Source organism: Haliotis rufescens, unplaced genomic scaffold (assembly GCF_023055435.1).
Source record: "Haliotis rufescens isolate VD_foot unplaced genomic scaffold, xgHalRufe1.0.p SCAF_55, whole genome shotgun sequence".
NCBI classification, from domain to species: domain Eukaryota; kingdom Metazoa; phylum Mollusca; class Gastropoda; order Lepetellida; family Haliotidae; genus Haliotis; species Haliotis rufescens.
In genome coordinates, this window is record NW_025964279.1 from 2738008 (window position 1) to 2752710 (window position 14703).

A 14703-nucleotide genomic window follows, 5' to 3' on the forward strand; every position below is an offset into this window, starting at 1 on the left:
CGTTTTTTGTTTTATGGAGAAGTCAGCAATATTCCAGCTGCAGCTCGTCTGGTAATTCTTGAGTCTGAGCAAACCAGTGACTGAGAGAATGAGCATCGTTGATAGTTTTGAGGTTTTATCACTTCACAAAATTGTCGAGACCAGTTTCATTTAAATTGGGTCTTTGCATTGATTTGATACCTCTCTTTGTCAAGGTGGGTGGTCGGGTAGCCTTGTGGTTAGTCTATGCTCTATGCTCGCCACGCCGAAGACCCGGGTTCGATTCCCGACATGGGGACAATGTGTGAAGGCCATTTCTGGTGCCGTGATATAACTGGAATATTGTTAAAAGCGGTGTTAAACCCAACTCACTCACTCACTACACGATTCAGATCCACTACATTTACGTTTTGTTAACTTGGCCCATTATCTGTTGCAAATTCTGCTTGGTGAATTTACTTCAACTTTAGCCTGCTGAATTGTTTTCACTCTTCTTACTCCTGCCTGACTGATTAATTTTAGCACTTCTTTACTCGATTTTCAAGTTTTGGCCTGTCTGTTGGATTTTAACACAAAAGAAATGGTCACAAGAGAGAATGCCCCAATTTGGGTGTAACTGCCATGATGCTCAGAAACAAGGTGTCATATATACCTCCATTCAGAACTGCTGGTTTGTGTTCCATTTTGAGATGCAGTATTCACATATGCATCTCTGAATCCTTCACTAAATCAATCCAGTAACTTAGAAGCTACAAAGATCTGTAGAAGTCAGTCTCATTAAAATCAGATCTTAGTTCTCGCTACCGCTAAACAAAGATCTGAGGACATCCCATTAAAGGTCACGTCAGACCGACCTTGCGCGAACTTTGACCGACCAATGGAATGACCAATCAGAAGGCAGCTTTCTCCTGCTTTACAGCACAAATTTCAAATTGGCGACTACGCTTCGAAGCATATTTTGACAAATTCTCGATTACAAATTTGAAAACTGAACAAAAAAACATTCTGGAATGACTAATAGATGTTCTAGATTGTAAGGATTCAGTAGTTAAACCCGTAACTATCGTTCGGAATACACCATGTTAAAGTTTTCGAGATTGCATGATTAGAAATCACATTCAGACTGTCACTTTCATAATCTGGTAAGCGATGCACTGATTGTTCGGATGAAAGGTCGTTCTGACGTGACCCCTAATGGGATGTCTTCAGATCTTTGTTTAGCGGTAGCGAGAACTAATATCTGATTTTTAATGAGATTGTGTTGAAGTCAGACCTTGACTGTGAATCTGAATTGTATCTGTCCAGGGAGAATGTGGCTTCATCGTGGCAGGACTGGACAGTGACAAGGTCAAGGCCGTGCCAGGGAACATTCTGAAGAACAAGGTCATGACCACAATTGGCACCATTGTCGAGGAACTCAAGGCCAGCACAAAGGCATACAAACCCACGAAACTTGGGTGAGCATGTTTAATGGATTGTCATACTTAAACAGGAACTAATAACAGTTGTAAACACCTGTACTAAGACAAGAATAAACTGACATTCAAAACCATCCATACATAAACATATCGACTTACCACAGTCGCAACCACCCTACTTAAACATAGACATACAACATTCGTAACCAGTGTTTGAAATATAAAAAATGTCTGGCTGCCATCAGGACTTGAGAAGCTGCAGGCCCTCATCAAACTTTTCAGGCCCTCGTTTACAACATATAAATCGAAACATGCATTTACTGCAGGCCATAAGGACCCATACAAATTTGAAACTACGGGGCCTGTACAAGATCTACCTACCACAGGCCTACTGGCAGGCGCTTATTTTGAACGCTTGTAACCATCCTCACTCAAACATATACTTAAGACAGTCCTAATCACTCATACTTAAACATAAACTGAAGACAGTCGTAATCACCCATACTTAAACATAGACTTATGACACTCATAATCACTCATACTTAAACATAAACTTATGACAGTCATAATCACCCATACTTAAACATAAACTTATGACAGTCGTTATCACTCGTACTTAAACATAAACTTTTGACAGTCATAACCACTCATACTTAAACATAAACTTATGACAGTCATAATCACCCATACTTAAACATAGACTTAAGACAGTCATAATCACTCATACTTAAACATAAACTTAAGACAGTCATAATCACCCATACTTAGACATAAACTTAAGACAGTCGTAATCACTCATACTTAAACATAGACTTAAGACAGTCACAATCACTCATACTTAAACATAAACTTAAGACAGTCATAATCACCCATACTTAGACATAAACTTATGACAGTCATAATCACCCATACTTAAACATAGACTTAAGACAGTCCTAATCACTCATACTTAAGCATAAAACTTAAGACAGTCGTAATCACCCATACTTAAACATAGACTTATGACAGTCATAATCACCCATACTTAAACATAGACTTAAGACAGTCATAATCACTCATACTTAAACATAAACTTAAGACAGTCATAATCACCCATACTTAGACATAAACTTAAGACAGTCGTAATCACTCATACTTAAACATAAACTTAAGACTGTCATAATCACTCATACTTAAACATAGACTTAAGACAGTCATAATCATCCATACTTAGACATAGACTTAAGACATAATCATAACCACTCATACTTAAACATAAACTTAAGACAGTCATAATCACCCCTACTTAGACATAAACTTAAGACAGTCATAATCACTCATACTTAAAGATAGACTTAAGACAGTCATAATCACCCATACTTAGACATAGACTTAAGACAGTCATAATCACTCATACTTAAACATAAACTTAAGACAGTCATAATCACCCATACTTAGACATAAACTTAAGACAGTCGTAATCACTCATACTTAAACATAAACTTAAGACAGTCATAATCACCCGTACTTAGACATAAACTTAAGACAGTCGTAATCACCCATACTTTAAGATATAGTAATGACAGTCATTATCACTCGTACTTAAACATAAACATATGAGAGTCATAATCACCCATACTTAAACATAAACTTAAGACAGTCATAATCACCCATACTTAAACATAAACTTAAGACAGTCATAATCACCCATACTTAAACATAAACTTAAGACAGTTGTTATCACCCATACTTAAAGATATAGTTATGGTAGTCGTAATCACTCATACTTAAACATAAACTTATGACAGTCATAATCACCCATACTTAGATATAAACTTAAGACAGTCGTAATCACCCATACTTAAAGATATAGTTAAGACAGTCGTTATCACTCGTACTTAGACATAAACTTAAGACAGTCATAATCACCCATACTTAAGACATAAACTTAAGACAGTCGAAATCACTCATACTTAAACATAAACTTAAGACAGTCATAATGACCCATACTTAGACATAAACTTAAGACAGTTGTAATCACTCATACTTAAACATAAACTCAAGACAACCATAATCACCCATACTTAAACATAAACTTAAGACAGTCATAACCACTGATACTTAGACATAGACTTAAGACATAATCATAATCACCCATACTTACACATAAACTTATGAGAGTCGTAACTATCCATCACTCACTCACTCACTCACTCACACACTCTGTGACAGCTTGGATGGTGATGAAGAGTACCAGGGGTCGGAGGTCCATGGCTGTGGCATGTACTTGATGGACAGCCTTAACACAGACATCCAGATCGCCACGGTCACAGTCAAGCAAACATCCACGGGACTGTCGGTAGGTGATACTTTCATTTATGTTGATGTCCTCTTAACCATGCAAGATCCCCTAGTTGTGCGTTTGAGAACCAGATTTGCCCCTATTATATCCGTGGTGTGCCAGTGCCATATCTGAGCTCATGGGTTGTCATAGTGACAGAGACCACCTCCATGGTCTACTGGTAGAGCGTCCACCCGAGAACGGAAGGTTGGGAAGTTCCAATTTCCGGCAGTGTCATACCAAAAGACGTAAAAAGATGGTACCTGTTGTTACCCTGTCTGGCGCTCGGCATTAAGGGGCTAAAACAAGGACTGGTCGGCTAGGAGTCAGCATGCTGTGTCTGAGTGGGGTATTGATGTTAAACTGCGGCATGGTATCTCAGTGGGCTAGCACTTTGAAATCGGCACTAGTCCAGACTAGTACAAGCAGCCACACACACACACATCGCTATTTTAGCGCAATAATCTTGAACGCAAAGATAAATCCCATTTTACCTCACCTCACCTCACCTCATAGTGACAGTATGGATAACCAAATATCTAAAGCCCCATTTGTTTACCTTTAAGGAAGGGGCATGGGTAGCATACCAAAAACCTCTTATCGTGTGTTTAAATAATGTTTCTAGGTTTGTCAGCACCATACCTGTGATCGTTGGTTTCACCTTTGCGATTAAATGTCTTAGACCTGCATCACTTCTAGTTTTCTCCCTCACCAAGCTGATGCTACAGTGATGTAACCATCTTCCCGAGTTAACTGACTATAAAAGTCCAGTTTCAACCCTTGCCGAACTAGACTGGAATTCCAGAGTTATATTTTGGCTGGACAAACGAGTTTATGCATAGTCCAATCAAAATCGCGTAATGAACCAAACATCCAGTTTGTAAAAAATATGGATTCTGACATGCGGATTTAGGTTGACTGCAGGATTTGCTAAGCAACTGGGCATCGACAGATATTTTTGAAATTTGTTCATGTTCATCTTGGTGCTCAAATGATCTGATGCGCTTCGTGAGGTAGGACCCGTTTTATTTCAATACAGATCTTGATTATAGATCCGATTGTCTTGACTGGTTGCCGCCATTTTGTTTGAAGTAAATGCAACTTATATGAGAGGTGGCATCCGATTGGTCAATAGTTGGGACTTAACTCGTAATAGCCACTGGTGGTGCTACCATCGAGCTTTGAAACTCCAGCCTTGTTTGGCAAGGGTTGAAATTAGACTTTTATAGTCAGTTAACTCCCTTGCCTTGGGAAGATGTGATGTAACCGATATTTCCAAACCGGCATTAAGCGAACTCACTTACTATTTTCAAGGATGCTGATAGGAATGTGTTCAACAAGAATCTGCTGACCAGTGCGGAGAAGCTGGATGGACGGTGCGAAGAGTACCAGAACTTAGTGGACTCTCCAGATATAAAGGAGCTTTTGTCAGCCAAGATGGCCACCTTGTTGACGGGAGGGCTCCATGACATGCCTACAGCAGGGACACTGCTGAAAGGGCTGGCTGTGTTGAAGGGCAATCCCCATCTTGTGGCAGCATGTCTGGGACTGCTCAATATCCTGGTAAGTCGGACTGGTGCTTGTCCCATCTCCATATGTTAAAACCATGTCATTTGAACACTGTCTGCTTTGCAGGTATTTGAAGGAGTGTGCCAAGGCAACGGTCATGTGACCTTTGACATAGCACAGTGTGTTTTAGATGGACAGCATATATTGCTTACTTCAATACAAAAAATATAGTTGCATATCCCATTTATTTCCGAGCTTTTTCCTAAAACGTCTGGTAATGAAATTTGGGCAATCCCCTCAGGGCTGTTGGCTAAAATTATATCATTTGAAAATTACAGTGAAAATTAAAAACAGTGATGAGTGTCAACCAATGATAAATGGTATTATTATTATGATGATGATGATGATGATGATGATGATGATGATGATGATGGTATTATTATTTGTTGTTGTTGTTTTTATTATTATAATGGTATTATTATTTTTTGTTGTTTTTATTAGTATTATTTTAGCCTGTGGAGATCCGAGCTAGAATTAACCTTCAGCAAACCATGTTTGTCGTATTAGGTGAATAACGGGATCGGATGGTCAGGCTCGCTGACTTGGTTGATACATGTGATCGTATCCCGGTTGCGTACATCAATCATCATGAATTCAATCACTGCATTGTTTGGTCCAGACATGAATATTTTCAGACCACCGTCATCTAGCTGGAATGGAATATTGCTGAGTGCAGCATTAAACAACAAACAAAACCTTATTTTAAGTACGCCCATATAGCTTCAAACCTTATTTTAAGTACGCCCATATAGCTTCAAAGTCTAGCATATAATTGTTTGAATGTGGTGAAATAAAGTAAAATGGGCTCTTCAGATTATTTATTGGATTTTCCTTTTTGGAAGGGGGGGGGGGGGGGGGGGGGGGTTGCAGAATACAGAAAAACAATTAAATAATAGTCTCTTGCAAAGGATATTAGAAAAAAGAAGCACTACTGAAAAAATACTTAGGTCTGATATTGCTTGTTTCACAACTTCTTTTTCTATTTCATCATATTTCAGTTCAAATACTTTGCATCAATAATTGTACATTTCCTGGCGAAATGTTTAATATGATATTATCTATTTCAGGGAAAAGTTTGTGTTCTAGAATTAGAAGGAAATGTATATGCTGCGTCGGTGGAGTGGATTGCCAGTGTGATAAATGCTGCGGCTGCTCTACCACCAGGTGGCAGCACAAACAATGGCAAAATAGTCAGTATCGCGGACAAGACTCCTGTCTGGACAAATGAAGAATTTCAGAAGATGTTGAAAGAGAAGCTTAAACTCAATGAAAACAAGGTATTGTCTACTTACTTGTTCAACATAAACATGGGATGTGTCCTTAGGTCATATATTTTTATATACAGTAGGCCGGACTTCAAATTGATGAAGAATCATATACATTTGTGTCATTGTAAAAGTGAAAAGTAAAATATTTTCATTCCAAGCACCATGGGAAAAACATGGTATTTCGTGAGAAAGTAAATAGTGTCATCAATGTATTTGAGTCATGGTGGCTGAATGACGTTGTTATCTTCACTCACTTTGTGGAGTTGCATCCCTTTGCTAATCCAGGATCAGGTGATCATAGGTTCTTATCCAAGATTCACAGGGGTGGGGGGGGCGCGAAAGTGGGCCCACATATTTAAAATTGCCACCAGCACTAAACCAACCAAAGAAGATGTACATATTACACTCAACATATGACAACTATCGACTTTCTAAAATGTTGGGGGCGGTTGGGTAGCCTAGTGGTTAAAGCGTTCACTCATCACGCCGAAGATCCGGGTTCGATTCCTGACATGGGTAAAATGTGTGAAGCCAATTTCTGGTGTCCCCCGCTGTGATATTGCTGGAATTTTGCTAAAAGTGGCGTGAAACCATACTCACTCACTCACTCATTTGGCTCTGAAATGCATCACTTGGTCTCCCACAGCTGGCCAATCATGATAAAGTATACATATAGGCTAAGATATCGCATAGTCTCAAAAGTGACAAAATAAATTCACTCGGGACAGATAACCTGTAATTTTTCAATGATTATTCTCAAATAACTAAAATTCTGTTCAAAGCTGTGCTAGACAGAACCCAAATATCGGTTTTTACTTTTATAAAGTTTTTATAAGTTTATTCATGACCGTACTAAAGCTGTACAGTAATTAAAACCTGATTGACATTCCAGACTGCTGAGCTGACATCACCCTTTAAGAATCTGGGCGTGGTCTTCACTCCCCGAGGCGTCATCAATCTGGGTAACCTTGACCTTCAGCCACCTGTACCAATGGTAAGGGGAGATAATTGTGTTGGATATCAAAACACATATTCTTATGTGATGTCAGTGATGTCAATCACTGGATTGTCTGGTCCAGACTTGATTATTTACAGACCGCCGGCATATAGCTTGAGTATTACTGAGTGTGGTGCTAAACAACAAAAAACAAACAAACAAACAAACAATCATCCTGAAACCCTGCCTACCTGATGACTTTATTGATATGATAGGTCTTAACCTTAACGGGTGGCCCAGTCGTCTAAGGCACAGTGATTCGCTGTGCAGAGTTGCATCCCTTGGGCACGCCAGAAACCTATGATTGTGTGTTCGAATCCTGGTTCGCTCTGATTATATTTCTAGGTTTGTCAGCACCATACCCGTGCTCGTGGGTTTCACCAAAGTGGTAAACGTCTGAGACCTGCATCACTTCAGGCTTTCCTCCCACATTAAGCTGACACGCTGCGATATAACTGGAATACTGTTAAAAGCCGCATAAAACCAAACTCACTCACTCACTCCATTTATCTGAAAATCAGGTTTCTGGTTTCACTGACAATGCAACTTCACACAATTCTGCTCCACTTACTGGACAGCATCAATGCATGACGATGTTTGTTTAGCAGGTCGGCACACAACAGGCAACATCAAAGAGGCTTCAAATATTTAAGAGATAAACACACTGTGTTTTCAATGTAGAGCTAGTTTACCTGTAAATTTAACCATGCTAAATTGAATTTGCAGCGTGAGGTTTCAAATGTAAAATTTAGCGCGGTTAGTTCGACAGCTTACCTTCCTCTACATGGAAAACACAGTATGTGCTCAAGCAGTTTATTTACACTTTAATACTTCATTCGAATCTATGACAGGCAGTGAAAGCATAAACCAGGTAAGCACGGCAACTTGTTAAGCTAACATGAGGCGGGCACCCCTATGACGTCCTATCGCTGATTGTGGCGCAAAAGATATAACATCACAGTTGTAAATAGAAAGGGCGCCAAATTCCCAGCTCTTTGTTGTCCCCCAAACTTAAAATACATTCTCTTTGTAGATTTCTGTTGTGCTTTCTGCACAAAATGTATTGCCACACATTATTTGAATATTGCAGTAACCGCAACTTTGCAGTTTGAAACCTATAGTTTTTATATAATTATTCAAATTTGCCTACCAGCAATGACTAAAAAAAGTACTATTCTATGAATATAAGCTTCCGCGGTGATGCAGCCTTCAAATCGTCTGTTTCAATCAGAGGGGGTTTATTGTGATTTAACAACCTCTGATAGACCAATCAAAATCAAGTAGTTTCCAAATTCATGATAGAATGGTTATTAATCCGATTTTTATAAAGGCAATAAGCAATAAGCACGTTCTGGAAACAAAATGGAAATCTTGACAATATAATAGGTGTAGATTAAGATTGTCGGTAAGTATGGCATTGTGTTTTGGAAGTACTTTAATGACATATTTTATATTAAGTCAGTCTATCGCCGACATGCACCCTGTACCTTCCATTTATGTTACATTTATATTCCACGAATGCCTCATGTGGGTATATAGATCTATCTCCAATTCTCAGTAGGTGACAACTGAAAAAAGGTAGTCACTCTTTAGCTTTTGTGGGGCCCTGGTGGCCCAGTCGTGTAGGGAGCTGCAATTTGCTTTTCACATTTGTGTTCCTTGGGCGCCAGAAACCTATGATCACCCCAATTCAACCCAATTATGTTTCTAGGTTTGTCAGAACCATACCAGTGCTCGTGGGTTTCACCAAAGTGGTAAACGTCTGAGACCTGCTTCACTTCAGGCTTTCCTCCGACATTAAGCTGACATGCTGTGATGTAACTGGAATACAAAGCGGCGTTAAACCCAACTCACTCACTTACTCTTCAGCTTTCTCCTGCATCAAGCTGGAGCGCCCTGATGTAAAAGAAATGCTGTAAAAAGCAGCTTTAAACCAAAGTTACTTAGCTTCTTACTCACAAGTAACATCAAAGCTCCATAGGTGTGTAGAGTTTTTCTGAAACTGTTATTTTTTTTGCCTAGACTCACTTTCATCAGAAGAGCCATGAAGCCCACAGCTTGATGGTGTCATGTCTGTACTCGTTCCCCCATCAGCTCTCCACAGCTTTGTTTCACTTGGTGCTGGCGGCAGTGCTCAAGCTCCACACACCGGTGATGCTGTGGAGTCATGGAGTAGTTCTTCACGATGGCGTGGCAGAAGTGACAGTCAAGAAAGGTCAGTATTGAAATATGTCCTGGAGTACGGTATTGGGAGTAATAATACAGTGTTACTCCTTGTTTTACAGCCTGGGCAATCTCATTAACATCAGGGGGGCAAGGGTGGCCCAGTCGTGTAAGCACCTTGATTCGCTGTGCAGAGTTGCGTCCCTTGGGCACGCCAGAAACCTATGATTGTGGGTTTGAATCCCGGTTCGCACCGATTATGTTTCTAGGTTTGTCAGCACCATACCCGTGCTCGTGGGTTTCACCGAAGTGGTAAACGTCGGAGACCTGCATCACTTCGGTCTTTCCTCCCACATTAAGCTGACACGCCGCGATATAACTGGAATACTGTTAAAAGTGGCCTTAAACCCAACTCACTCACTCACTCATTAACATCAGATGTTTGCGCTCACTGCCCTTAATAAAGATCCGAGGACATCCTATTTCGGGTCATGTCAGAACGACCTCTCGCAAACTTTAGTCATAAGCCAATCAGAAAGACACTTTCTCAAGCTTTACAGCACTAATTTCAAACTGGTGGCTACACTTTGAAAAATATCAATTCCAAATTTGAAAACTGAACAGAAGAACATTCTAGAATGTCTTAAAGATGGCCGAGATTGGATGGTAGTACTTTCCACAGCAAAGGAAAGTCTCTTCTGTTCAAGAGTTTATCCCACTGAAGTGAGAGATAGACGATGATTTTGATGGATTTGGTCGTAATGCCCGTAACTGTTGTTCAGAACACCTGTGTAAACCTTTGCAAGGTTGCATAATAAGGAAACACATTCTGACTGTCCTTTTCCTGGTCTGGTAAGCAACACTCTGATTTGCTGAATGAGAGGTTGTTCTGACGTCACCCGTAATGGTATGTCCTCAGGTCTTTGTTTAGGGGTAGCTTGATGTTATTTTAATGAGAGTTACAGTCTTGGTTAATATGTGTATAGACACTGGGCAAATATAAACAAAATATGATATGCTTTTATAGTTGATCAGATTAATTTTATTATTTTTTAAAAAAAGATGCAAAAAAATATTTGTAATTAATTTGTCTACCCTTTGAAATATTTAGGAATTTTTTTCAACAAATCAAGATGTGGGTTAACTGTGATGTTTGTGTGTGTCAGATGGGAACTCTATCTTGCTACGTGTGGACTGCGTGAAGGGGCACAACGAATCTGCATCGCTACAGGTCCTCTGGTTTACCTTCCAACAGTATCACCTGGTGACCACCTACATCTTGGCCAAGAACAATCTCTCCTACCAGGTGAGTGTCCATCTCCAGGGTATCACCTGGTGACCAACTACATCCTGTCCCAGAACAATCTCTCCTACCTTGTGAGTGTTTATCTCTACAGTATAACCTGGTGACCACCTACATCCTGTCCCAGAATGATCTGTCCTACCTTGTGAGTGTCCATCTCTACAGCATCACCTGGTGACCACCTACATCCTGTCCCAGAACGATCTCGCCAAACCATGCACTGTGTGTTGAAGTGACTAAAAGAAATATGTCTCCTTTCATTGTTGGGCAGGAAAATTATAGCATAATGAAACTAAGTCTTGTGTGTGTCACTCACAGTTTCCGCAATACTTTCCTTTACAGAACACTTTCCAGATTTACTGTGTCAGATGCAAGATTTTGTTTTCTGAAACCTGATCCAGAATTTCATTTAATCCCTCCCTATATCTCTCTTTTTGTAGGCTGCTGTTACTGCAGATAAAGAAAGCCCAAGTAAGTATTCTTGGACAGGTTTTGCCATGATTCCTTTTGAGGAACACTGAAACATTTGTTATTTTAGAAATAAACGATGAGTTAATCTCATTAAAACCAGATCTTAGTTCTCACTTCAGCTAAAAATAGATGTGAGGACATCGCATTACGCAGAAGGACCTTTTGCGAATTTTGACCAACCAGTGAAGTGACTAACATAAAGCTCAACATTAACCAATCAGAGAGCAGCTTTAAAACAGTTGATGGCACTAGTTTCAAAATGGTAACTTCCTTTCCAGACTACGCTTCAAAAACATTTTGACAAAGTTCTTGATTCAAAATTTGATAACTGAACCAATGAAAATTCTGGAATGTCTACTATAATTATGGCGGAAATTGTATGACAGTACTTCCCCTGGACTATGGAAAGTATTTCGTTTCAGTTGTTTATCCCATTGAAGCAAACGATAGATGATGTGTATCATTCTGAATCAGTCAAACAGCCTGTAACTGTCGTTCGGAATCAGTCAAAGAGTCCGTAACTGTCGTTCGGAATCAAACAGCCCGTAACTGTCGTTGGGAATCAGTCAAACAGCCCGTAACAGTTGTTCGGAATACCCCATATTAACCTTACCGGGGTGGTATGATTAGAAAACGGTCGGATGGAAGGTTGTTGTGATGTGACCCATAATGGGATGTCTTCAGATCTTAAGTTTAACGGAAGCGAGATATTTTAATGATATTAACGATGAGTGGGAGTTGTTCTACTGTATAATAAACAACAACCACAAGTTGTTTATTTCTTATATGAGATATCAACATTATGTTGATCCTTTTTAAGGATGATGATAAAATGTACAAGCTTTAAATATATTTTACCCGTATTTAAATTAATGGTGACGCTCTCAATAGAATCCGACCTCGGCAATGTCGGGCAATTCCATTTTATGCACATGTGGGTATTTCCCGAGTATTCTCACAATCCTTGATTACCTGTACCGATTGTCATATCTCTCCCGCTTTTGGATGCGATCATTCGGCCATCGCGTTTATCAAAGTAGAAATTTTTTATCGTGAAATAAACCACGCTTCATTCTTCATTGTTCTTTCCCGATTTATCATCGGCATTAGTCCATACTTAATAAGTACAAGCAGCCGCACGCACGTGCACGCATATGCAACCTGATAATGTACTGAGGCAGTGTGAAATATGTATCTTTATCAACAGTTGTGTGGTAATGATATCGTGGGACTTTGTTTCAGGCAAGTCCAGCACAGTGCTGTATGGCCATAAGTTCCCCTCCATGGAGAAGACTTTGGGAGGCAAGACGCTGTGTGAGCACTGTGGACTGACCAGTACCGCAGCACAACTGTCCAAGGTGAGTGAGTGAGTGAGTGGGTGGGTGGCTGGGTGTTTTGGTGGGATGGTGGGTGGGCTTTGAGTGAGTGAGTGAGTGCATGAGTGGATGGGTGTTTGGGTGTTTGGGTGTTTGGGTGGGATGGTGGGTGGGGTTTGAGTGAGTGAGTGAGTGAGTGTTTTGTGTGTTTGGGTGGGATGGTGGGTGGGGTTTGAGTAAGTGAGTGAGCAAGTGAGTGAGTGGATGTTTGGGTGTGTGTGTGTGTGTGTGTGTGTGTGTTTGCGTGGGTGATTGAGTGGGTGATTGCACTTACGTGAGTGAGTGGTTGTTTTGGGGTGTAGGGGTGGGTGAGTGAGTGAGGGAGGGACAGAGGGTGGGTAATTGCGTTTATGTGAGTGAGTGCCTTTGTGTGAGAGAGTTAGTGAGTAGCCTGAGTTGTTCTTGAGTCACTGATTGATTGGGTCAGTGTGTCTGTAGGATTGAGTGAAGGAGTGAAAGTCATGCCTCAAAAGTTAAGCTGTTCCCTTATTTGTTTCCATGAGTATATCCTTGTTTGTGGCATGTTTTGTGTTTTAGAGTTAAATGAAATAGCTCAACTGTTGTAAATACCATTGGATAGGAGCTCAACTGGTACCACACCAGTACTTCAGCACATTTATGGATTTTTTTCTTTCTACACTTTCAGACAGCACAAGATAGCCTTCAGCCAAGTTTCCTCACAGAAAATAATTTGAAGCTTGTCAAGGGTAAAATGGAAGGATCAGTTGTTGTCCTTGAACAAGGGGGAGTGGCTCAAATGAGATCACCTCTGACGCTGAGTGAAAACTCCAGCCTGACCTTCACCTTCTTGTCCTCTGACAACAGCAACGTCAAACTGAAGTTTGTGTAAGTTCAACCTGAAGCATTAGAGTGGGTGAATTGTCAGTCCAAGCAAGTTTGATTCAGTCGTTCTTTCATTGTTTGTAAACTTATCCTTTATGTATATAACTATATCAGTTAAAGATAACTCCAAACACACAGGGACATTGTGTCAGTTTCACAGAGGGCACTACCGTATTTCGACGTAATAAGCGCCCAGGGTGCTCTCAAAATTAGAAATAGGGGCCTCTTATTATAATATAATTTTGGTGAAAAAAAAAACAGTTGAAAGATTGAAAGTTTCGTGGTTCATGCTGACAGCCCGAAATGATACAAAAGAAAAGTCTGTGCGTATTATACACGACAGATATATTTTCCAGAATTGAATTGCCCTAACTAAGGGTGCATATATATATAACACACGAGTGTGTATAATACACGAATAAATACGTCTTGTGTACATTGACTGGAAGGGCTGCTAATTGGGATTGTTCACTAGCCAATATATTAGCAAATATCCAATGGGCGCTTGTTAGAGACGGGCGCTTATTACGTTAAATACGGTATATGTAAAGCATAAAAACCAATTCCTAAGTCTTGAGAAATGGGAAAGCAGGGAATAGGGGAGGGCCAAAGATGAGCAGGCTTTGACCAATTTTTAAACAGAAATAACAATTTAAAACAACATATATAAACAATTTGATGTTTCTAACACACTTTCCATGAACCTGAGGAAATAGAAGTGACATGTCTCTTGCTGGTGTACATGTGCTTGAATTCTTAGAAGTATTATTAGGAGATAAATCTACAGTGTTTTTAGTGTAGGTTACCTGTATATTTGACCACGCTAAATTGAATTTAGTTCTACACCGCACGTCACTGTTATGACATATTGCTAAAAAAATATGACGTCACAGCCTTATATATAGAGAAGCGCCAAATTCCAAGCTTTCTGTTGTCTCTTAAACTTAAAATAACACGTCCCATTTGAATTCTGGAAACCCATTTGTCCAGAAACTC

The 14703-nt window shown here is 39.9% G+C and overlaps 1 protein-coding gene across 1 annotated transcript in view; it reads left to right on the top strand.

Annotated features, from left to right (window-relative positions):
* The window catches only part of LOC124116403, a 91944-nt gene that overhangs the window by 21380 nt on the left and 55861 nt on the right, over positions 1 to 14703 (top strand). The window contains exons 11-20 of the mRNA XM_048385193.1: positions 1285 to 1436; positions 3609 to 3735; positions 5032 to 5280; positions 6354 to 6563; positions 7447 to 7548; positions 9574 to 9766; positions 10881 to 11020; positions 11458 to 11488; positions 12731 to 12846; positions 13511 to 13710. Of these exons, the coding sequence (XP_048241150.1) occupies positions 1285 to 1436; positions 3609 to 3735; positions 5032 to 5280; positions 6354 to 6563; positions 7447 to 7548; positions 9574 to 9766; positions 10881 to 11020; positions 11458 to 11488; positions 12731 to 12846; positions 13511 to 13710 (1520 nt within the window). The remainder of the gene's footprint in view (positions 1 to 1284; positions 1437 to 3608; positions 3736 to 5031; positions 5281 to 6353; positions 6564 to 7446; positions 7549 to 9573; positions 9767 to 10880; positions 11021 to 11457; positions 11489 to 12730; positions 12847 to 13510; positions 13711 to 14703) is intronic.